Raw genomic sequence first — 24,394 nt, 5'->3', positions numbered from 1 at the left:
GACAATGATGGAAATTCATTAGTTTTCACAGTGCTCTATCATCAAGTCCTACAAACAAACATGTATTGATATAGTAAGTGTTTTTACCCTGAAGTTTTCAAAGGCACAAATGCTAGTAAGAGAGATGATTTAGCAGCAGAGCCTAATTTGGAAGTAATGCCTCCAATTTTATTATTCTGGACCATGACATCAGAGGCAGATGTTGGTGGTATGACAGTGGAGGTTGAACCTTCCCACCAGTATTCCATTACACGATGTTGCTGCGTGACAGATGGCAGCAGAAGGACACTGACAAAATGGCGCCTGACATGGGACTGTATATGAAGCAAAGGTGTATAATGGAATTCCTCTATATGGTGACAGTTATGTGAACTAGCTGAAAAGAAATGCTAAGATCTGGGGCAGGTTTTTATATTGTACATCTGAAGAATTAACTGCCTCTGGTCCAAAGACAGTTACCTCTGTTCGTACATCAACCCTAGCTTTTTAAGTGGTTTCCCTTGATTAATTCATTTGATCTTTATGATTTGTTTCCTTTTATTTCTCTCTGGCTGTATGAATTTTGCATTCTTTGCTGCATAGTGGCCGTATTGGTGGTGATGTGTAAACATCAGTACTATAGAAGGCAATTGCTTACTGCTTTCCTTAGCAGAGCCTCAAAATGCAGACACAGCTGCAGTTTGAAAGGGGTTTATCTTTTGTTAATCTGTGTGAGGGAGTCTCACAGAACAATATCACTCAAGTGTACTATGTGCAATGTCAATGCCACCCTGTTCAGTTCAGGGCAAGTCTGAGCATGTGTGCAAGTAGTTTCTTGCCTCAGATCTCAAGTAGGATATTTTCAGGGTGACATGTAGGATTTTGATGTCTCCAGAGACTGCTAGCATATCAGACCTGTAATGACCATTTTGGACTTAGCCCCACAACTACCTGTGAGGAGTCTTGCCCTTTGTCTTCTGCAGTCTTCAGTCACTTGAACACATCCTTGGCCAACTTACTACTGTTGGATCTGATGTCCTTAGAGAAACACCAGATAGAAGAACTGTGGTACTTTGTCTTCCATTCTCCATGCTATTGAAACAGAGGGTTATTTGTGGAGGACCCTACCCAGAAAATATTTGTTTTGCTCAATCATTTTACTGACGATCTTTTTAAAAATTGACAGTTTTCTGTAGAAGGACATCTTCAAGATTAGTCACATGTGTAGCATTAGAGCAGTCAGAATTATTATGATGTGTATTTTAGGTTCTACTTGTGACTATGTGGAACATAAAATCCCATCTCAAAACTTGCACAAGTGTATCATTTAAAAACTATATTTAATTATAATTTTCCCCAACCATCCTGCATATAGAGTTGCTCCTGTGAAATATCACTAAAAATACTCTTTTAAAAACTTGCTTATATGTGGTTAACAATAAAAACAAAAACATGACAGTGACTTCCAGGTGTGTCCCCCACTCCAGGCTTTCCATCAATTTATATTGTTTAAAAATTCTGTAATTGGACAGTAAGTCTGGTTTTCTTCAAAAACAAAATCACACTGTTTCAAAATGTTCTAACAAAATGGCTACTCAGTGTAGAGCCCTTAATGTGGTTAGCTTTCTTGGATAAATTTCATGTCCTCTCTGAGCTCAGATCTTTGTATCTCTAAATATATAATCACTGCATCCAGAAATACCAAGTGACATAAAAAGGCTTGAAGAGATTGTAAATTTTAATGATCAGGTTGCTGTTAATAGCATGCCCTCTTGTTTCACAGCGCAGCTAGGCACTTTTCCATTTGGAAACAGTGTATATGACTCACCAATGTAACAATCTTATTCCTACCCAATATACATCGTAATGTACTTTGCCAAAAATTTACCTTTTTCTTAATTACATAACAAACTTCAGCTATAAAAATGGAATTGTATAATCAGGTGCTAATTGCATAGCTTAGTAAAATTGTATAATTAGATAATTAATACGCATTATGCAATTAGCTCTTTGTAAGACATTTAATTAGGTTTGTGTTTTAAAAATGTAAATAGCTAGTTACTGAATATTCTAGCAAAGATGAGTTTTGGCAGTCTAAGATTAAGCAGGATTGTATAAGAAACTTTTCTAAAACTGCAATTTGAATCAAGAACTAATGATGAATATGAAATTCAGTTTTCTTCTGCTTATATTTTAAAATCATAACTATTCTGCTATTCTTTAGATTTTAGACTATCAAGTTTAAATGTCAGAAATACAGATTTAAATAGGAACTAAAATTTCCAATGGAAATTTCTTGGCCTGACAAATACTTGTATTTGCATATTTCGAGGCAGCCATTGTGCAAATATGTTGGAACTGCATATCATGCTGAAAGCATGAAAATACTGTGGTGAGTAATGCTGCCTGAAAAAACATTCTCAGAACTATTATTATTATTTTTTAAGTCTATCTAGATCAGTGTTTTCTTTCCCTGAGCAGCATGGCAAAGGAAAAGCAACAAATAACTGGGGACATAGGTAGAAATTGCATGATTTCCTAAGAGACCTGCTGTTCATCTTAACGCCAGTAATGATACTTGCAGTATGTACTTCAAATTGTATCTTTTACCGTCGCCTTTGTAGTTCTTCAGAAGTAGATTGTGTGCAGAGCTTCAGCATTCAGATTGTCCACATGAATGATTTTTCCAAGTAATTCATTTTTATTGAGTTGTCAGCTCAAGATCAGTCACTAATACAGAACAGGTCATTTGTCTGATTGTTGCATTAATGAATGGTTGAAGGGATAACTCCTAAAGGCAAAACAAGAAGCCTGTTTCTCTTGGTTATGATCACATATTTTGCAACTTATCCTTCAGTGTGTGTGCATTCAAAGTTTCTACAGCAATATATACACTCCTATTTTTATCAGTAGTGGAATTCCTAAGTGGGGATTAAACACTGATTCTGAATATTAAAGGATTTCCATGTAGTAAGAAGTACAGGTTATATGCATAGCTGTACTGGGAGCAGGTAGATATGTTTCCATTAACAGATGGGCACATCAAAAAATAGTCACTCTCAGCTTATTCTCTGGCAATCTGCTATTGTTAAGTATATGCTTAGTGGTAATGATCTTCAGAATGAGACAGAAATGACAGAATGAGTGTGTGTTCTTCATGATTCAAAAAGAGGTATTTAGATTTATTTCAATGTGTGATCTCATGCTGTTATCTGCTTTAGACCCTTGGACAACATAGATTTGCAAAATAATTGGCCCTAAATGCACTTAGATTAAGATCTTTGTTTATGTTCCTCATACCATCTGAGAGAGAAAATGACTTGTCATCCCTAGGGATGGACAACTGAATCTTTGTGTCAGGATTTCAGAACTGCTGTGGATATGTGTTGTCTGATTTGAGAAATAGCTGTGACAGGGAGATGGTTGGAGATGAGGTAGTTAGGTGGATGCCAGGGGAGAATCAGGGATGAGTTCTGGCTCTGTTGAAGCAAATTGCAAAATGGTACTTGATTCAGAAAATACAGCTTAATCTGTTTAAAGTTTGTGCATTTTATCTGCCTAAGAAGCATGGGAAATATCTGTGTCACGGGAAATCAAGTTTGCCTTCTTTTGAGTCTCTCAGGACACATAAAACATGTTATCCAGTATATGAATCATGTATGTGAGAAGATGCATTCTGACACCTTAGATAAAATTTTGATTACATTGACTGTCACTAAAAGTCATTAAAGACTTCAAGCTAAATTAGGAAATAGGCATTACCAGTGCAGCATGGAATATGGTGCAGAAGCTGAGGATTTAGTCTTAATAAAGAGACAATTAATTTGAAATTTTAGGATGCTTGTACAGATGCTTAGTATTTAACAACCTTCATGAAGATTCATTTTGTTAGTAGATGTCCTGCCACCAAAAACAGAGAAACAGTATTTCATTATTCTCTTTTGAATGTAGTTATCTTAGTTACTGTTTCTTTTTTTGATTTGTTGTAGCTTGTGGCAGTCAATTAGAAATAATAGTCATGATTTTTTTTTTGCTGTACAGTTGGGGCTTATATATGAAAAAGGCATTGTGCTTGAACTCTAATCTTCATATATTACTGAGTGGAAATCAGAGTGGCTTCAAAGCAGATGCTGAATTCAGTTTCAGAGACATTTTTGAGAAATAACATAATAGTGGGATAGCTTCCACTGACATTATTTACCTGAAAATTAATATGACGTAACATCTCATAGAACTGAGAGGCATTAATTATGTTAACCTGCTGGCCTTGCATCAGCCTTCAACTTGCATAGAAGAAAGTCAAGTACTAATTCTACTTGGCCGAACAGGAACAGTGACCAAGTTGTCCCCTTCTTTTGGCTGCCATGAAGCTACAGCTATAGCAATGTTATCCCATCAGATCCCTTGTTCCAAACTTTCTTGGGTCTGCTTCTCTTGGGTGTCCTGTTTGTTCTGCTTCTCAGTCTGATCTACCAAGTGGTCCTTGTGGTAATGTTCATTCGATTTAGAGGAGCAAAATTAAACTGTGGAGGTAAAAGTTTTGAGAGAGATGTGGATTAGTCTGTAATGCTAGCTGTGGTTGTATAGATGTAAATATTTTATATTCTGTAATAAGGTCTCTTGAAAAAGAGTCATTTTGGCCTTACAAGCACAGAATTCTTTTGCTTTACTGCCTAGCAAGTATTACATGCTCTAGCTTGTTCCCTTTGTCATTTCCAAAGCTTCTCTTTTTGTAGTACTGCACATCTATTTTGGTCAGCTTTTAATCATTTCTATAAATATTCCTTGAGATCACACTTCTTTTCTCATAAACTGCCCAGTTTGATCCCTTTGGATCACTCTCATTTCCCTTCCCAAATGACTCCATGTTCATGGAAAAGTGGACTCACCTTGCAAATTTGTGAGTAATGTGACTGGACATTTTAGCAAAATTACTTTGAAAGTTCACACGAATAATAATGAAATAATAAAAGCAAACAAATTATCACATAGAGTTGTCTGAAAGCCACAGTCTTTTGTTGATCTTAAACTTCAGCTGTAAGTTTTGAAGTTTTACATTATTTTGAACTTCACTAAAAAAATCCCATGTTCGATATTTTTGGGAGTGAATATTTCTAAATATTTCACCCTTTGAATTTTTGGTAAATGAAATTAGCATAAACTAATTTTGTTATAAAAGTGTGTTATGTTTATGGAAGATAAGTTATCAGAAAAAGGTTAAATTTATCCTGTTCTAAACCTGTTTTTCATAATGTGGGATCATGTTGGCAACAAGATGAGACAAATTATTTCAATGAAGTTATTAGAATCTCTTTTATCTTCACCCAGCTATTTGCCATTATTAGTGAAAGCTGCATAGCATGCATGTTAAAATTGGAGCATCGCATGATAAAATCAATTTAAATGATTTAAATGATCTTAACATACAGTTATGCTAGTACTGAGTTTGCTTTTTACTTATTTTTTCCTTGTTAATAATTTAGAAATACAGGTCAACATCTTCCCTCCAATAAACATCAGTAGAAAGTGCATGTGTGTCTAATGGCATTCTATTATGTTGTTTCTGCTGTTTTTTTTACTTCTTTTCTTTTTTTTTTTTTTTTTTTTTTAGCCCTGAGACCTGATCTTGTCATAGGATAAGGATAGTGTGTACAGTGTCTCTAGACTCCTCTGGAACAAAAAAGGATAATGGGGAATGGACATAAGTGCAGTTGTGCATTTAAAAAGATTTTTTCAGTCCAGCTACAGCCTGGAAAAATGTTCTGTTAAAAGGATAGATTTGTTGGGAAGGCAGTGATCAATCAGTGCTCTTTAAAAAGGTCCTCTAATGACTTCAGTGTGATGCTCTTATGTTTTGTATCCAATATATCCTTAATGCTTCCTTGAACCAGAGTATGGTTTTAAAGTCTATGTGATTTCTGTTGTATTCTAACCCAGAACATTAGTTTCATGTATGATCTACAAAAACTGTGGAGGCTTTTTGTTGGTTCTTCCAAATTATAGCATTGCAGAAAGATGAAATGTCCTTTGGACAAATCTTGTCCATAAACAGCTATATAAACTGTTGGTTTAGGAAGCACAGCTTTTGTCTTTTCTGCTTTTTCTTTAGCTCTGCCTCATTGCTGCACTACAATAACGAATAATGAATCATGTTCTCTCAACTCCTACACAATTCACCATAATCACTTGTTCTGTAAGGAAAAAGACTTTTTTATTTTTTTATTTTTTTTAACTCTACATGGACTACTATTTTTCTGTCTCTATCTCACTGTTCATTGTTGAGTGCATGAAAAATTGCATTTGATTCAGCTCTAACTGGGAATACATAAAAGATGCTTCAAGGCAGTGAGTGTTTTCTGGAGGAGGGAGAAACCCTATTCTATTGCTGAGGTCAGCAGTCATTTGAGACTTGAGCTGCGCCACTGGCAAAATATTCTCTCTCAAGGCATCTTGACTTTGCAGTGCATTTCCTTAGTAGGACAAAAAAGCCTGCCTTTGCTCTCTTTCTGGAAACGTGTCAGGAGCCATCTGCCCCTGTCCATTGTGCCTGTGAGCCTGTGAGTTGGGTCTTGGCAGGGGCACAAGTCAGGTTTGAATATCTGATAATGTAGAGAAGCAGAGGAAGATGTACCATCAGCACCTGGAGCTTGTGGATGTCCTGATCCATGGCAGGGCAATGCCTTTGCATGCAACAGATACCAGCTTGGCTGATTCATTTATAGATAAGCATTTGAGTCACAAGTGCTTGGTGTAACATGGAGATACATGTAGCTTCTCCTGGCGGGGAAGCAGGAAGGTGAATGTACATTATATGCATGTTCTGACTGCCAAATTTGTATATATTTTCTGGGTGAAACTATTTGGAAGAAGAATGGAAGGCACTGGGGTAAAAATGTTTGAACACAGCTAAATTATTTTCTCTCCATCTTCATTTTCTCTTGCAGAATTACATCCATTCAGATGTAATGATATTTCATTATCCATTCCCACTATTTCACATTACACCATTAAAGGCCATTAATTGCAATGGGATATGTTTCCAAACCTTTAGAAATCCTACTAAATTTGTTTCCTTTCTATTTACTTCACAAGTAAGTTAGGAGCTTAAACACCCTTCTATTTTAAAAATCCAGAATGCTAGGTTTTAAAAACCGTGTTTAGGTCTGTCATTTTCAAAGGCTTTGCAGAGAATGTTTGCTTTCCTGAAGCTGCCTTTTTAAGAAGTTATTTTGCTACTGGGTCTAAAAATAAAATATATGTATAAGGAAAAAATTCTTCTATGGAATACAGCAACCCTAAAAAACCAGCTAGATTTTATTTTGAGAAATGTCTTTGCAAGATGTATTTTTATTAATAATGCATGTTTCATTTCTGTCTTTTCTAGGGCAATGAATTCATATCTTCAAAAAGGGGAGATATTTACAGCAAAATAATACCCCTTTTGTTAAAAAATTTAGAGGAAATCTTGATTTTGATAATTTGGATTTATTTATATAATCCTGTAAAACTGAAAAGAACACATAATAATTAGGGTTATTATTTCTTTAATAATTTAGATATTTTACCTAAGGAGTGTTTTAATGCTTTGTAGGTAAACCTCGTAGGGCCAAAGCCTTGTATGCTATCAGTGTATAGATTTAAATTATATTGTAGATTTTATATTGTGTACATATATATATGTCTATATAGATACAAGTATATATTTACAAATCAGATGAAGCACAGTGCAATTTCTTACCACCTGCTGACTGATTCCCAGCCAGCTCCCAAGCAGCAGTTGTCTCCCTGGCCAACTTTTCCCAGTTCTGTAGTTTCACATGATGCTATATGGTGTGGAAGATGCCAGTTTAGCTGTCCTGGTTCTGTCCTGTCCCAGCTCCTTGTGTGCCCTCAACTCTTGCTGTTAGGGTTCTGTGAGAAGCTGAAACATCCACTTCTCTGTTCAGTGCTGCTCAGCAACAACTAAAGTGTCTGTCTATTATCAGCATTGCTTTTCTCCCAAAGCCAAAATATAGAATCATACCAGCTACCATAAGAAAACCGTGTTCCAGCTGAGATCAGTACATCAAAACATACTAAGAATAAATAGGAATAAAAATAAACTGCGTATATATAAATTACAAATAATACAAGATGCAAGAACGTTCTTAAAGGTAAATGAAAAAAATGCCCTTGCACAATCAGTTACGAACTGTTTGGAACAAATCTGAATACTATTGGATAGTCTGCAATCGACTTCCATGAAATAGAGAAAATATGGTATGTTTTTTTCTTTTGAAAATTTAACTTAGATTTTACAGTAAATATAGATGTTAAAGGCATAAGAATGTCTGTAACAAACCTAACAACCAAAAAAGCTTCTTTTCCTAACATTGCACAGAAGTACAAAATGGCTTGGATTGGAAGGAATCTTAAAACCATCTAATTCCAACATCCCTGCTGTGGGCAGGGGTGCCACCTTACTAGGTCAGTTTCCCCAGGGCCTCATCTACATTGAAAAAAATGTGATTCCCTTGCTGTTAGTTGGAATTTTCCCATTTAATTTGGTGATGGTCAGGCATTATTCACAATTTGGATTCATGTAACTGCACAGAGTGATTCCTAATAGCTGCTTTTGTACACAACATTAATATAACAGAGTCCAGCTTATTGTTGGAACTTGCATATCATGGTGGGAATAAAAGCAAATCCTTTTAAGTTTCTCTTAAAATATGAAATTCTGGGTAAAACATTGTTTTGGAAAAAGTCCTTCCTTTAGAATTTTGGCATAAAAATTCACTTTGTATTTCTGTTACAAATTTTATGTTAAGTATAGTTCATCTTCAAATTACTTTCATGTTCAAATAACATAGTTCTTCATGGAGAAAAAAATCTATTTAAGAACTTAATTGGAACAGGTATGGATGCACAAATCCAGAGTTAAGGCAACAATAAATCTGTGAGAGAAAATATCCTGCATTCTGAGCTTGGGGATCTTGTAGATCTCATGGAAAAAATTATTGAGTAATATCTTATTCTACTTGTACAGGCAAAGCTAGTTTACATTCTGGTTGTAAGTTTTATCAGCTGCATCATCAAAAGGGTTATTTGATGTAAGATCATCTTATTGATTGGATTTCTTTTCTTTTTCCTTCCCCCAACTTTTATCAGTTAGTGTCATTTTGCCAGCAGCCTAGAATTCATTAATTTTTGCTTTGTTCCCTGTTGGTCTTATTTTTCTTCTTTTTTCTATCCGTATTTGGTCTTTTATTAAAGTGAACTACTTACTCAGATTTTTAACATTTGCTCCACCATTTCTCTATAGAAAACTTTCTCCTATGAATTTTTTTTTTCATTGTTTAAGTGTACCTTGTTATGATGACATGGATTCCCTTGTATGGTGTAATTATTCCTTGACCTCAGTACATTCACACAGAGGAAATCAATTTTGTTTTTTACTGGTAATTCATGTCAGTCTCTGGCTTCTGCTTTCTCTTCAGTGTCTGCATTGAGAACATTTTCTTGCTATTCAGACACTTGGCATTTTAGGACTTATTTCCCACTTTATTGAAAACAGTCTAGATTCAAGTCGTGGTTTCAGCCCAGGAAATTAAGTGAAGTGTGAATCTGATTCTTCACTTCTGACGTAAGCACACCTGAGCACTGAAGAAGCACAAAACTGGGATAAGAATATCCACTTCTTCAAAAAGCATCAGGAAGCTATTAAATTACTAAATTAAAAAAAGCAATATATTTGCACCTGTGGAAATGATTAAAGTCCTTTCAAAAATGTTACTTCAATATTTTTTTCTACTGAAGAAAATGAACAGGAAAGTGTTGAGTGCTACATTATTGCTGTCCTTTAATATCTTTGTAATGAATTATTTTTATGGAAAACATTTTTCTCTGTTTCATGTATCACCGATTGAAATACACTTGAAATACACTGAAGGCAATATTTCTCTTTAAATAATTTCTTGGGTTAAATGTAATAGGCAAGAAGAATGAGATATGTAAAATAAGTAGGTAATTTGTCAACACATGGCCTTTGCTGCAGAAAAATGTCCTGTCTATAACAGAGGTTTTTCTTTTTTTTTTTTCACAATTGATGTTTTTGCCTTCTAGCCTCCTCTTCACAAATCAATAAATTCAGGTGGTGTCCAGAGCCTACTCTCCAGCTTTTCTAGTTTTGTCTCTGCTGAGAATTCCTGTTAGCCTTGAATTTCCTTGGTGTATTGTGACAAATAGCTGCCTTGCTGTGTTTTCTGCCCCCACTGAGGGCTCCATGAGATTAGAGATCACGTGCTACCTTAGCTTAATGTTCTTGGCCTTTTTCAGATGATTGACACTGCTGAATGATTACAGCAAAGCAACAATTATGTACTAGCCGTGTTATGCTCATTTCAAGGAGAAAATAAATGTTATTTGAGATGAGTAATCTGGACTCTGTCTTTCTGCTGAGTAAATGTAGGGTACCTGCCTGTACTGAATCACGATTCCTTTCCCTTTTGTTCTGTTTTGTGCTACTTTCTGCATGTTTCCCCTGTGCTCTCCTTCTGAATGCTTAACTGTGCTTGGAATTTTCTAGCCCACGTAGCTAAGGGAGCTAAATCCCTTGGGCTTGATCAGCAACATAAATTCCACAGGCTCTAAGAACAAAGATGATGGCAAGCATGGCAAGATGTACCGTCTCATTTTTTTTTATTTTACTTTTTTTTAAAGAGAGAAAAAATGAAAGCACCTTAAGCTAATGACTATGTATTTATACTCTGAGCACATAAACTTGCTTAGAGATATTGCAGTCTAGCTTCTGTATTTTTTTTTTCAGTCTTTTTTTCCTTCTTCTTTCGGTAATTTTCCCCAAGTATTTTGTCAAGGTTTGGCTCATAAAAAGAAAAGAGTTTTGTAAAGTTCCTGCACACACAAGGCAAGCAGCAACTTTACCAAATGTTCAATGTTAAGAATCTGTGTGTCTCAATATTACTGTTTTGGAAGATATTTTACAGAACACCTGTATTCAAAGTTCACACACAGAGATGCAATTTTTTTCCTAGATATGGCGCTGTATAATGTGGCCTTCCAAACTGGGATTATGTTCTATATCAGGTGGTTGTGTATCTGTGGCTCTACACCATTTTTATTGTAATTAATAATATTACAACAATTAATATTATAGGAATTTATACCATTGCAATTGTAATAATGATTATAATTAATAATAATTAATTATAGTATACTTATTAATATTCTCATTATGCCACAGCCTCTCTATATAAAGGAATTCTTTTTCTATTATAGGTCATCGAACATTGTTCATTGGTGTTCATGTGCCACTGGGTGGAAGAAAAAGTCACAGGCGCCATAGGCACCGTGGACATAAGCACAGAAAAAGAGACAGAGAACGGGATTCAGGGTTAGAAGATGGACGAGAGTCTCCTCCTTTTGGTAAGTTAGATTTTACTTTTGCATAGCTCTTTTGGCAATAAATGTCAGTGCAACTAAGCAAGGTCTTTCCTTCCTGTTATGGTTGTGTCATGTCTGAAAGCAGGGTTTTGAAAAACCCACCAGAGCCTCTCTGATATCTGCTGAAGAGTCTACTATTCTAATGAATGGTAGTAGCCAGAAGTGGTCAGTTCACAAGTAACCTTAGTAATCCCTACAACTGGCAGGAGTCTGACCATGAATGTTTACATAAAGGTGGAGTTAGTGAGCTTGTCTCCAGGTGCACTTGTCTGAAATAAGTGTAAGACTGCACATTTGTAAGTCAAATTTTCACTTATGAACTAATAATGACTGCCGCATAGAGGATGTGTAGGTCATGGCACTTAAAATTATTACTTTTGTAATGACCAGGGCAGACAAGATATAGGTCAGAAACATCTTGGTCTTCTCCAGAGCCAGAATGCTGAAGATATTCTCTGAAATGTAGATGTGATTGCAATAATCTTTTTAAAAAGGCCAACAGCAGAAATATTAAGCACTCAGAAAAAATCTGGAAATATCCAGTTTTCAACCTTGTAATAATATCTAAGTAGTAAAGTTTGAGGATCGTTTCCCTCAGCTGTCCAAGCCCCAGGAACCAAACTTTGACTAAGCTTTGACTGTCCATCCAGGCATAAATGTGGCACCTCATAAATAACATCAGAAGAGATTTGCCTTGATGAGACTTGAATCTATATAACATTTTAGGCGTTAAGTACAGTGATGACAGGCAGACAAAATTAATCAGGGATGAATGGTAGTCTATATCTACTTCCTTTTTTTTGCTGAGGATTTTCCTCACTGGAGTTTTAGCAGCTTGTTATATTAATATCAAGATAGAGAAAAAATAAATATTTTTTTGTACAGTTTATTTTCTGAGAGGGAGTGAAGGATATTTCCCTCACTAAATCTGCATTCACTAAACCTCAGTAATGCTTCTTATTTCTTGTTGCCCATGGCCACAAGGTTATAACAGTACCTAGTGACTCAATGAAGCTGCAAAGATGACATTGAATTTCTTTCTCTTGATTCATAACTCGTCGTAAGGGCCAGTGCTACCTATGAAAACAGATCTGAAATAATCCCTTTATTTGTTAATCATTCTGACTCAATTGAACATACAGAAATACTTTGCTCCCTCTCATCATAGGCCCCTTTCAACACATTTCTGTTGCGTCGTAGGAGGCTGCATTTTGGGGGATTTGGGGGGAGGGTGGTAAAGTAAAAGCATTTCAACAAGCGAGAGTAAAGATAGAGAAAAGCACTGTGAGACTGGCTCATGGAAAACAGTGCTTCAAAGTATGTCAGAAAAATGCAGGAGGATTTTTATGATACAAGAGAATAAATTAGCAGTATTTTGAATATGGAAGGGAGGTATAATATAAACCAAAGATGTGAGAACTGAACAATAGAGATGCTAGAAGAAGTAAAGGCCTGAAGTATACAGACATGAAATGCATTAGGCTGCAGTTAATCTGAGAGAAAGCATTTTTTTCTGGGAGATGGGTCACAATTTATAGCCACATAATTTATAAATTCATCCATGAGATGTCATTAGGAGTTGCATGCACATGGTGCAATGGGGCTGTACAGGGCACCTCTCAGAATGAACAGGTGCGCACCTGTTTCCTATCTAGTGGAAAACAGTTTTAAATTCCTCGTATCAAGGTGGCTGTGAAACACCTGTGCTCAGTGTAACGCCCATACTTGGAAGCTTCTCAGTAATTGCTTTGAACCACGGCTGTGAAAGCTGTACCAGCTACTTGCTGAAGGCTATGATAGATTTTTTTGGACCATTTGGATGGCAGTTCATAAGCTTTTCTGGAAAAAAAATTATCTTCACTGCCACTTTTCAAAAATATCCCAAATGTTCTCAGTGTGCAGCTTCGCAGTTTGTAGACAAATAAAATGTAGATTTTGTAGTTAGTGGAGTAAAAAGGAGTGAGCCCTGTCACTTGGGAGCACAGAATACTTATGGAAATGTTATTTCTGTTTTCCCTACATCTGTGTTTCACTGCCTCTCTGTTGCCTCTTGATGGGATGAGTTTGTACAAACTGTTTCCATTTGCCATAAAGATGTGTCTTTGTATAATTTTCAGATTACATGGCTTGCTTATGGAAAGGTTTTTTGGGTATAAAAGTTGTAAGCTAAGCAGCTACGAGATCTTTATTTTGACTATCTCGCCTCATAATTTATAGAAATAGAAGAGAAATCCAGTGAAATTATCCACTCTAGTTAAAGTACAGTAATACTGCTTGGTTTGCTGAAGAGGGTTGTTGTTACAGCTGAAATGCTGCTGTTGTAATTAAGGTCCCAGTTTCATGCTGGCTTTAAGCTCCCTCCTCTGCAGCTTTCCTTGTGCAAGTATAGTGGCTGTTTTGCGAATTAAATTAGGGAATTGATTCAAGTTAAAACTAATTTGGCAAAAAAGTTGTTTTAGCCTAGAGCAGCTCCTCAGTGTTGTTCATTGGGAGGGTAATGGGGGCCAGCCCCAGCAGGCTGCAGAGCCACGAGCTTAGTGGGAATGACACTATCAGCCAACACTGCCAATTGCGGTGGTACTGAAAAGACAGTGCAGGCTGCCCCTTGGCTGGCAGGTTTGTACTTACTTGTTATACAGATGGATTTTACTGGCAATTTTCAGTGTTTTCTACTTTAAAATGGGGTAGAATAGTAAGACATGTGCTCTCTGTAGCGTGTTGTTAAGGTCCGGTTTGTTAAGGGTAAATTGAACACAGCTGTGAGGTCTGGGGTTTGTTGTCGACACCTGTGGTGTCCTCTAAAAGGACTGGACACCGGTGGCACTGGTGCAAGTTTTGCTTTGCTATCTTGAAAACTAGCTTTAACAATTCTCTAGTCTTAAAGAGACTTAAGCTTTTAATTTGTGATATTAGATGTGGCAAGGGAAGCTGGGCAGCCCTGGAAGTGAGACAAGCAGAGGACTGTACATAGGTTTCAGGAAAGGTGCTCAGAAGGTAAGACCAGCAAAAACTTGAATTGCAGAGGGAGGCTTCTCTCAGTAAAGGGGCTTGTGGAAAAGTATAATCAAAGAACTCAGCTGCCTAAATTTAGTAGTCATCTCAGTCTTCAAAGGAGTGTTAATGGGGAAAATTAATTTATTTATGAACAGTACAGATGTTAGGAGAATTCCCCTCCTCTTAACTGTGCTTTGTCTGCTGAAGGGTGGACTTGGATATCTGAATCTCCAGACAGCTGTGGAATAGATTGCAGTAAAGCAAAATTAAAATTATGTATTGAAAGTGCAGTTTTAAGAGTTGGGTAAAAGAGAAACTGAGGGTTGTCCACATGGTGAGATGTAAAAGATAGGGTTATTTGCCATAGCACCGGGGTAATGGAAACAATTAATGTGAGGAAAATGCAGAGTTTACTGAAAACAGGAGCAAGGTTATATTTTATCCTAACCTAACAGTTTCTAAGGCTTTTGAAGAGATTTTCAGAAGTGTATTGTATGTCTGTTTACTATTTGTGTATTCTTTAGTAATGTAAATTTTGTTTTATTTTTTTAATCATATGTTTAATTTAAAAAAAGGTAATAATTGCTACCTTTGCTAATTGCTGAATTGACGGACAAACTCTAGTCTGTGCAGTGTGGGGGTGGGGGGGAGAAGCCACACTCATCACTTTCTTGGTGAGCACAAACAAAAGGGCAATGAATGTTTGTGTCAAGTGATCCTTTATTTTCTGTGATTTTTTGAATTGTTCACACTACCTCCTTTTCATTTGAAAAAAGCTTCTTATTGATGTCAGCTGTGTTAAGCCAGTTCATACCCTGTCTACAGCCTGTCCTAGGCAGCAAGCAATCAGAAAAAGTTTATTTAGCATTAATCCAGTTTTATATTAGAGTTTGAGGTAGGAATTAAACATTTTCTATGATGCTTGCTATCTTATGCAAAATTCTTTAATGTATTTTAATGTTTAAGATGTTTTCTAATTTAAACCTATTAGCCTTCTAATGCTGACCTTAAATTCAGGCTCCCAATGGGATTAGAAATGCAGAATCCTGTTCTGATAGTTGCGGTTCTAGCACAAATATTACCAGAAATATATTTTTGTAACATTCTTAGATTTCATCAGAGAGGAAAACAAAATGTGGAGTATAATTGACACACACCCAGGACTGTGATTCTGCTTGTGGTATGGCTTGGACAGACTATATGCAGTTCTGCCTAATGGCAAGGCACTTTGTCTTGGGAGAAATTGTGGCACTCACTTAGGAGGAGTTGCATTTTACTGAGTATTGCTGTGGAGTATCTTCCTTTCTGCTGAACTTAAATGGGATGGCTAAGAATCATAGAATCAGTGAATGGCTTGGGTTGGAAGCAACCTTAAAGATCATTCATTTCCAACTGCCTGTGATGGGCAAGGTTGCCACCTACCATATCAGGCTGCTCGGAGTCCGTCTGAGCTGGCCTTGGGCACTTCCAGGTATGAAGCTTCCACAGCCTCTCTGCACAGCCTATGCCTGTGCCTTGCCACCCTCTGAATGGTTATGCTTTCTTACCCTGCCCCAAGTCTTGCATTCACCTTGTTCCTTAGGTAAGTTATGATGAAGAAGTGTGGTTTTCTCTGGGTGGCTTAACCTGGGGAAAATGCTGATTTTTGATTTTTTTTTTAATCATGATTATTTCTTGCGTGTGTTTTACAAGGCAGGATGTTGGTGTGGGCCACTGTTCCTCCTGTCCTGGTTTCAATTGTGGTCCGAGAATGCAATGGTTCCTGCTGTCGTCTGGGAATTAAGTGATGACTGGTTTTGGTATTTAGCTCTTTTGTTTTAGTATGTCTGTGTACGAATCTTTCTTTTGGTTTGGGGACGTTAATGACTGACTGAAGGTAGTGACAGCACTGAGCAGTATGTCTGGTAGCTGTGGGATCACTTTCTTTCTGCAATACTGCATCCCTGCTTGAATTTGTGCTTTTTACAGCAGCATAACTGCCACATCTTAACTTCTATCCTTTTGATGGTGCAGTGAAGGTACAGATTTTTAAAACTCTAATCTTAAGTTTTCATATGAGCAATGAATTTGAGGCATCTGAGGTAGTGTGGGTGTCTTAGTGAATGCTGCATTAGCCCAAGTGTAAGGCTGGGTTTGGCAGTAGGCTCCCATGAGCTTCCATAGCCACAGCAAATAGAAAACTGCTTCAGCTCTTCCTGAGATGGCTCAGCCACGTGTGGTATTGTCAGTAGTCCTGCTCCTGTCATGCAACAGACTGCTTTCTGCCCAATCCTAGCTGGTCCTGGAGGATTTTCTGCACTAGCAAGATGAGCCATTTACTTGGAGTAACCATCAGCTGCTTATTGTGCAATTTAAAACTCATGTTGATTCTAATTTCTCTGTGGTCTGTTATTAAACAAATGCAGTAATAGAAATCATAATTTAATGAATTAATCTCATTCATTTATTTTTTTTAGCTCAGTCTAGACTACTTTCATCACTTTTTATATAGAGAGTTAATAAAATGAAGATTTTTTTTTAAGCTGGCTTTACTACTTAAAGTGAAAATAGGCATGGACATGTTCAAACCAGTTTCTGTTTTCCTTGACTTGAAAAACTGAGCGTCCTATTTTGCAAATATTGTGCTTTTAAAGTGAGGATTAAGTTATCACAGTTTGACAGTCAGCAATTGAGGTATTCTTTCACAGTGTTTGAATCACGCATTACTTATTTTCTATATAACACATTAATGACATATTTGATATTTATTTCTCCTATGAATAAAAGCCAAATCTATCTGGCATTCCTTGAATGTGTAATTCTGTTAACTCAGTTTTATAAGCAGAATCAACAGATCTATATATTTTTTTATTATTTTGTTGCTTTTGCTTAATATCAATATTTCTGTTAGTGTTTTGTCCTTGAAATAAAATTACTGTATTACAAATAAATCTGTGTGTGTATACATACACACACACATACATATATTCAGAAGCAAATACAAGTAGCAAAACCAGAATCTAGCAGTGAGTTTCAGTGGTGTGTTAACAAAGAAAAAGAGAACACATTGCATTTTTTTTTTTACCTTTTTGTAGATTTGTCACTGCTGTAAATCAGCTGGCTTTGTGTTAGACCAGAGACTTAGAGTAAACTGTGGCTATAAGTGGTTTTGTTGTTGTTACTTACCTGACTTAAGAAATCCTCTGTTTTCCTTCACATATTGAAAGTGTGCATTTGCATGAGTATCAAAAGAGTTGTAAGGAGGTAGCCACCTTGTAATGTGTCCCTGCTTGTAGCAGGGACATTGGAACTAATGATCTTAAAGGTCCCTTCCAACTCAAACCATTCTGTGATTCTGTGAGCCTATAAAACTGTAGCTCTGCTGTTCTACACTAGTTTATTACTTTACAGTAGCTCTTGCTGTTAATCACTGAATCAGTTCTTGGTGTTGATTTTACCAAGAGTACAGGATGTTCTTGGCAGTGTTTATTCTCATATTCTCACTCAGTCCAGATCTTTCCCAAAGTAGGTTGTTTTCATGATCTGATAGTAGTCATATGTGCTTGTCCTTTTTCTAATCTGGTATCTCATTGAAGTTTTTTCCTTCTGGGGAATAGTCTTAATAAATTGCACATTTCTTGACCAGAATGCACTTCCTAGTCTCTGATCACACCCTGCTGTTTGTAGTTGCTTTATTGTTCTGGAAGAACATACCGGTGTATGGATATGAGGGTCATAATTTAACAAATAGATGAGTAGGTAGAGAGAGACTGGGAGAGGGTCTAAAATAATAGCAAATTTGAAATGTTGTAAAAGAAAAAAATGGAGAGAAAAGAGCAACGAAGGACAGGGTGAAATGGAAGTTACTTCTGTTTTTTAGTCATTTGCCAAAAGTAATTTCTGTCCCCATAGCTGTTCCTCCTGCCACTCTATTCCCTAAAGCTTTTAGTAGCACTCAAGCCAGCTCTTTGTTTACCTACCATCCTGTATTTCGTCCTAGTTTTTTTTTTTTTTTTTTTTTTTTTTGTGAATTAAAGTAGGCTTTAGAATTATTATTCCAGGCTTATAACATTTGAGCTGAATATACAAGTACATAAAAGTACTCTATGAGTTCTAGAAATTTTCTGAGTGATATGAAGGAAGAATAATATATCCTTGAAATACGTGGACAGTTCTGAAATGCAGGATTGTGAAGTAATATAAAGGATAACAGAAATGTAATTGAGACAGGAAAAAGAATGGAGAAGCTGGGAAGGACGATCAGTATGTTCATATAAAACAGTGACTACATAGCAGTTTTCAGTGGGTCAAGCAATTGCAGGAGTTCCCAGATATTAGAGAGGTTGACTTTTGTTTCTCATTTTTCTTGTAAAACAATGTTAATATAGCTCACCAGATTTGTGAACAACTTGATCTATAGATGCAGATTTACAGTGTGGCAAAGTGTTTTTGTGACAGTAGAGTAAATCACTTTAATCAGCTCTCAGTATGCTGTCTCTTTTACTACGAGATACTGGTCCAACTTCCAATAGTTTATACTTCTGTGCGCTGTTTTCTGTCCTTAGATGATTTTATGTTAGCAGACTAGACCACTACAGTAAATAGAGGTCTCATTCTGAAAATGTTTATGTGTAAATATTCTCATAATGATGTTTTTTGTGTGGCAGTAAGTGATGTCAGAGAAAAGGTCTTGATATTATCATGAAGTTCTAGGTATTTGATTTCTCTGTGGAAAAAAAAATGTGTTCTGGACTTGATATTTTTGTGCTTCTTCCAGATACTCCATCACAAAGAGTGCAGTTTATTCTTGGAACAGAAGATGATGATGAGGAACACATTCCTCATGATCTCTTTACTGAGCTTGATGAAATTTGTTGGCGTGAAGGAGAGGATGCTGAGTGGAGGGAGACAGCAAGGTAAGATTTTCATGATTTATTTTATTATCTACTGCAGTTGGTATATTGAATAATTTCAAAGCTGTGGCAAGCTCAGGAACAGATTTGGGATGTAGAGCTAAAATAAAACCACAGTTTTAATCCTTAGACTGCTAGTATTACTACAGCATTTGTTGTTTTTTTTTAGAGCCAAATGTTTTCATCTGGATTTATGAAATATAGGTCAAAATAAATATCAAGGGAAAAACAATTGAAGCAAGCATACCATATACATGAATTATGTATTCCTAGTTTTATTCATGTTTTAGATCTTCATTTTAATTGATTTTTGAAAAATTACGTTTGAATCCTCAAGAAACTGAAAAAAGATTAAAGCCAGGAATAAGATTAATTTTGAAACAATAAAAGCTGTACATGTTCTAGGATTCACTGAACAATTGAGACTTAATTCTTTTTTTGTTTTTGCTAGATTAATGCAAAAACAACTATTTAGATTGCATTGCTGCTGGAAGAAAATATTATTGGAGAAGAAATTTTGTTTTTGCATGCTCCTTTCTACAGCCACCTAAATCACACATACTTAGTTTCATTTTTTTCTCTTAGAAACTTAATTGCATCATTCTCTGTCAGCATTTGGTGACAACGTTCTACAAAGCTGCCCAGAAATTAGTGGACTAGATCTTTGGTGTCTTTAGGATAAAAGTTGAATTTAAATTTTCAAAAGGATTTTGTGGGAAATTGTGGATCTAAGATCTTCATTTTCCCTTTAGTTTTACTGCAAATTCCTACTTTCCCAGAGGGCTGGGAAAGAATTTTCTATGACCTTCTCTTCCTTTATATATCCATAAGAGGAACAGGCAGAAGCTAAGTATAGAACTTTACATATAGAAAATCCTCATATGGGAATTGCACTGCAGGATGAGTGAGTGGTGCTCCTAAATAATCTTAGTGTTCGGAGTCAGAAAATCTAATCAAGTAGTAATCTTAGTATTTTCACACTGAGAAGAGATATATAGGACCTCTTCGAAGAAGTGTATCAGCTTGTATTGTGAAAAAAACAATATCTGCCTTGTGTTATTTCTAACAGGAAAATAACAGCTGCTTTGGTTCAACTTAAAAATTTCCATTGCACATCACCAAAGAGATGTTTATGTCAAATTGTAACCATTTTAATAGAGATAAATAACTAATAATGATAGATGGAAAGGAATAAATGAAAAAAGGGATTTAAATTGGTCTGTCTGTCTGTACAGCCCTTCCTATTGTCATTTGGTAAATAAAGAGTCAACATTTGGTAAACAGAGATAAGGTTGTTGAAAAATGTGAGAGAAAAACAGTCAGGAAAAATGTATTTTGGTGTTCAGAGGATCAGGAGGTACTAAATGCCGGAAGTCCAATAGATAGAAGGAGTGGTGATGTTCAGAATGAGTGAGAGGTGCCAATATTTAAAAAAAAAAAAACAAACAACAAAACACCCATCATCTTTTACTGTTCATGACAAGCAGTGTTTCCAGTACAGGTAAGGAAACATTCAAGTCCGTATAGGACATAAAATTTAATACTTATCTAGAATTATGTATGCTATTCTAAATTACTATTTTGTTACTCTTGCTTGATATGAGACTTGATTTGATTAGAAATATGTTATGAAAATGATAAACACTGGGTCTGTCACTGTTCTAGCCTTATAATTGTTCATCTGTGTGGAAAATATTGTTGAAAGTATTTGTATGTTTTATTGTGAGCCTTTGTAGTTCCAGGTTGATAAACAGAAATGAAAGTGATACAGACATTGTCTCTGTAATTATTGTGTTTATTGGGAGTGACATCACTTAGCAGTCCTAATTTCATTTTACCAAGGGCCACTGGAACAAGGGCTTGGATTGACTGATGTAATTAATCTGTATCTTACTCTTTCTTGATTGATTGAAATTGCATGCATGAATCAGCCTTAAAAAAAAAAATATATATATATATATATATATCTTGAACAAACTTTTAAAAGTATTGGAGACATTCTGTTCTTGCTTGAACCTAAATAGTAACATATCAAAGGGAACTGTGGATAAGATTTGACTAAATCTTGATGTTCTTTATGTAAATGTGCTCTATTTCTATATCATTTGTTTGGAAGAGTAAGTCATTTTGCAGACTTTTTTCTCCTCCTAGCAGATAGGAGACTCCTTTGTTTGCCATTCTTCATTTTTTCAATTCTTGATTAACAATTATAATCAGCAAAAGCATTCCTGTGGATTAATTAGTGCATGAAAATGTGCATTGCTACTATAGCCTGCTCCACTCAATGATCTAATTTAAGGTGCCTCATGCTTGGAATTAGTTACTAAACAATATGAAATAACTTGGTTCTGTTAGTGCAGAGGGGGTAAAATATTTTTCTCTGCATTTTCAAGCTGGAAGAAACAGATACCATTTAAAATTAAAAGACAGTAGTACTAATATAATAAGTGTAATAATTTTTGGATATGGCCCAGCTGTACGATTTTTTAGAGAAAGAATGATTTACTCAGTTTAAACTCTGAAAAAGGAACTCACTGAAACACAAGTCTGGCTTACTAGGGAGATCTAGACTGGTGATAAGAAAAAGCTTTTTTAAGATAAGAGTAGTGAAACACTTAAATAGGTTGCCCAGACTAGATCCCCATTTAAAAGGGTCCCCTTCCAATGCAAATGGTTTAATGATATTGTGATTTTGTTCATACAGTAATGCAGTTAAAAATTGCAGGTATTAGGAAAGCAATTCATGTTCAGATCTGTCCTATAGCATCTTGATGCCATGACTGGAAGGCAGTGGCTAGTTTGAAGGAAGTATTAGTCAAACTGCTGAATCTCAACTGCTTGCTCATATTAAATGAAAAATTCAGGACAATACCTCTACATTTCCAGAGAAGGAGAAAAATAGAAGTTTTGGAACCAGCAGGAATGTCTTTAGGCTTGAATTTTAATGAAGTTGCTTTGAAAATAAACCTCTGTCAATAGTTTAGGAAGTAAATTGTTAATAGTAACTGATTAGAAAATGAGTGTACTAGCGGAAAATCATGAAGTGGAAATGTGTCTTCAAATGGACCAAAATTCCCAAGGATACTAGGTAAAAACATTATCCCATTTGTCACTTCTGTCTAGGTTTTGACATGCTTATTTCCTTTGGTTTAATCTCTAGACAACCTAGGCAGGGGAAATCTAGTGCGGAAATTGATAAAGATTGCACAGTTACATTGAATTGTACAGTAACATTGAATCTTGAGTGGGTTGTACGTGAATACATACTCCAACTCTCTGCTACAAACATAACAGACCATGAAATAGATGGTGTTGTAACTTGCACAACTTCATATTGTGTACTGAAATGCTGTAACTAAATCTACAGTGAAGTGTGCATGCTTATTTTTTTTTGACTCCTGAAAAAATCAGTGGAGGTGGCATTAGAAGACGTTTTTTGTACACACACATCTGTTATATATCTCTCCTGTAGTTACAAACTTGGGTGAAAGTCTTGTTGGCCTGATTTGTCCCAGCAAATGTCCTATCAGAGGAACTAAATCTAATTAGCAGTATACTTGTTCTAGACTTTACCAACACAAGGGAACTATACAAATTAAACTGTTCTATATGATCAACTAAGATAGTTACTATCAAGAAGATATTCCAAGCACATAGAATATGTGGCATGTGAAATCAGAATATATGTGGGGTTAACATTATTTTCTGGGAAATTATAAAAGGCTTATTTATTAATCATATCCATTTAAGGGGTCAAACTGTAAAAGTAAGTGTGTATATATATAATTAGCTAAGAACTGAAATGTGGAAAACTGTCAAACTTAGGATCCACGCCTGAATTTGGATTTCAAAGTCCAACCTATCCTTGAATCCTGTACGAGTTCAGAGGGTTGTTAAAATAAGTTTTTACGACTCCGTTCTTAAAATCCACATGAACATTTGTTTTTGAATGACTTTAAGTTTAGAGATGTAATTCTTTTATGGCTTTTTTTTTTTTTTTTGCTACTGTTTCTCACTTGATATGGTAAATAAGGATAATCTGGCATAATAATTCTGAGAAATAGTTATGAAAAGATGAAAGGTGAAAAGCATGATTTTCACTTCATGAGTAAAACTCATGTAACACTTCTTAAAATAGAAATATAGTCCAAATGCAGAATTCTCTCAGTTGGGTATGATTTATGTTTATGTATTAGACTCCTAGCTCATTAGGTAAAAATGTAGGATGTGTTTGAACATGTAAGTTTTAGTAATGTTAAGAAATTCTATGCAACCATGAAATTATACTGTTCAAATACATTGAATTTCAGGTGGAAATGATCTTTATGGAAAAATAAGTAATTATTTGAGTCATGATAATAGTTTTCTATGGATTTCATTGCTGTTCTTGAACCTTTCATGTCTGATTGATACGATAAACACAGGATCTTTAATTAAAACTCTTAAGATGTTTTCTATGTCCATGTAAGATATGAACTCTAGTTACAGTGCCCAAGAGTTTGCTTGTTTTTGTTCAGTCACCTGTTTTCACGAAATGTTTTAAGAACGTATTTATCTTTTATCTGCCCAAATTGGGCAGACTGTAGCAGTATAATCAGATAAGTAGTACTGAAGACAGTTTACAGGAACAGGAGCCAGTGATAGTATGAAATTTCTGATCATATTCTGTAAGAATCTGTGGTTGGATAATTACTTTTTGTATATACATAACATGAATTTTATTCTTTGGTTTAATCAACATAAAATGAAATTGATGTACTCTAGCAAAAATTTGCAATATCCAAACACAAATTTCTTATGATACTCCTAAAGGGATAAGAAACAAACAGAAAATGGAGAGGGATGCTAAAGCAAAGGTATGGATGTTTTACAGACTCTTAGGAGTCAATTAATTCATCAGGTTTGGGATGTTATGACAACAATAGGTCAAGCATAGTTTTAGGTTAGAAACATGTGTACTATGAGTAAACTAGAAGCTGCCTTTCCATTTGAAGTTAAAATGCAGTGGCAAAATGGAAGAAAAAAAATAATAGTGAAGAAACTTTTCTGTTATTTTTCATTTTTACTCTCTTCTTTGAAACTTTCCT

The 24,394-nt window shown here is 35.6% G+C and overlaps 1 protein-coding gene across 2 annotated transcripts in view; it reads left to right on the top strand.

The window, feature by feature from the left end:
- SLC4A10 (solute carrier family 4 member 10) overlaps window positions 1-24,394 on the top strand; it is a 111,852-nt gene that overhangs the window by 22,109 nt on the left and 65,349 nt on the right. For both annotated transcript variants that reach the window (XM_065751306.1, XM_065751307.1), the window contains 2 exons: window positions 11,257-11,403; window positions 19,172-19,310. In XM_065751306.1, coding sequence (XP_065607378.1) covers window positions 11,257-11,403; window positions 19,172-19,310 — 286 coding nt within the window. The remainder of the gene's footprint in view (window positions 1-11,256; window positions 11,404-19,171; window positions 19,311-24,394) is intronic.

The sequence above is a fragment of the Cyrtonyx montezumae genome, unplaced genomic scaffold, assembly GCF_038088225.1.
Source record: "Cyrtonyx montezumae isolate F1298 unplaced genomic scaffold, pur_monq_1.0 scaffold_7, whole genome shotgun sequence".
Taxonomy (NCBI): Eukaryota; Metazoa; Chordata; class Aves; order Galliformes; family Odontophoridae; genus Cyrtonyx; species Cyrtonyx montezumae.
This window is presented reverse-complemented; position numbering and strand designations above follow the sequence as displayed.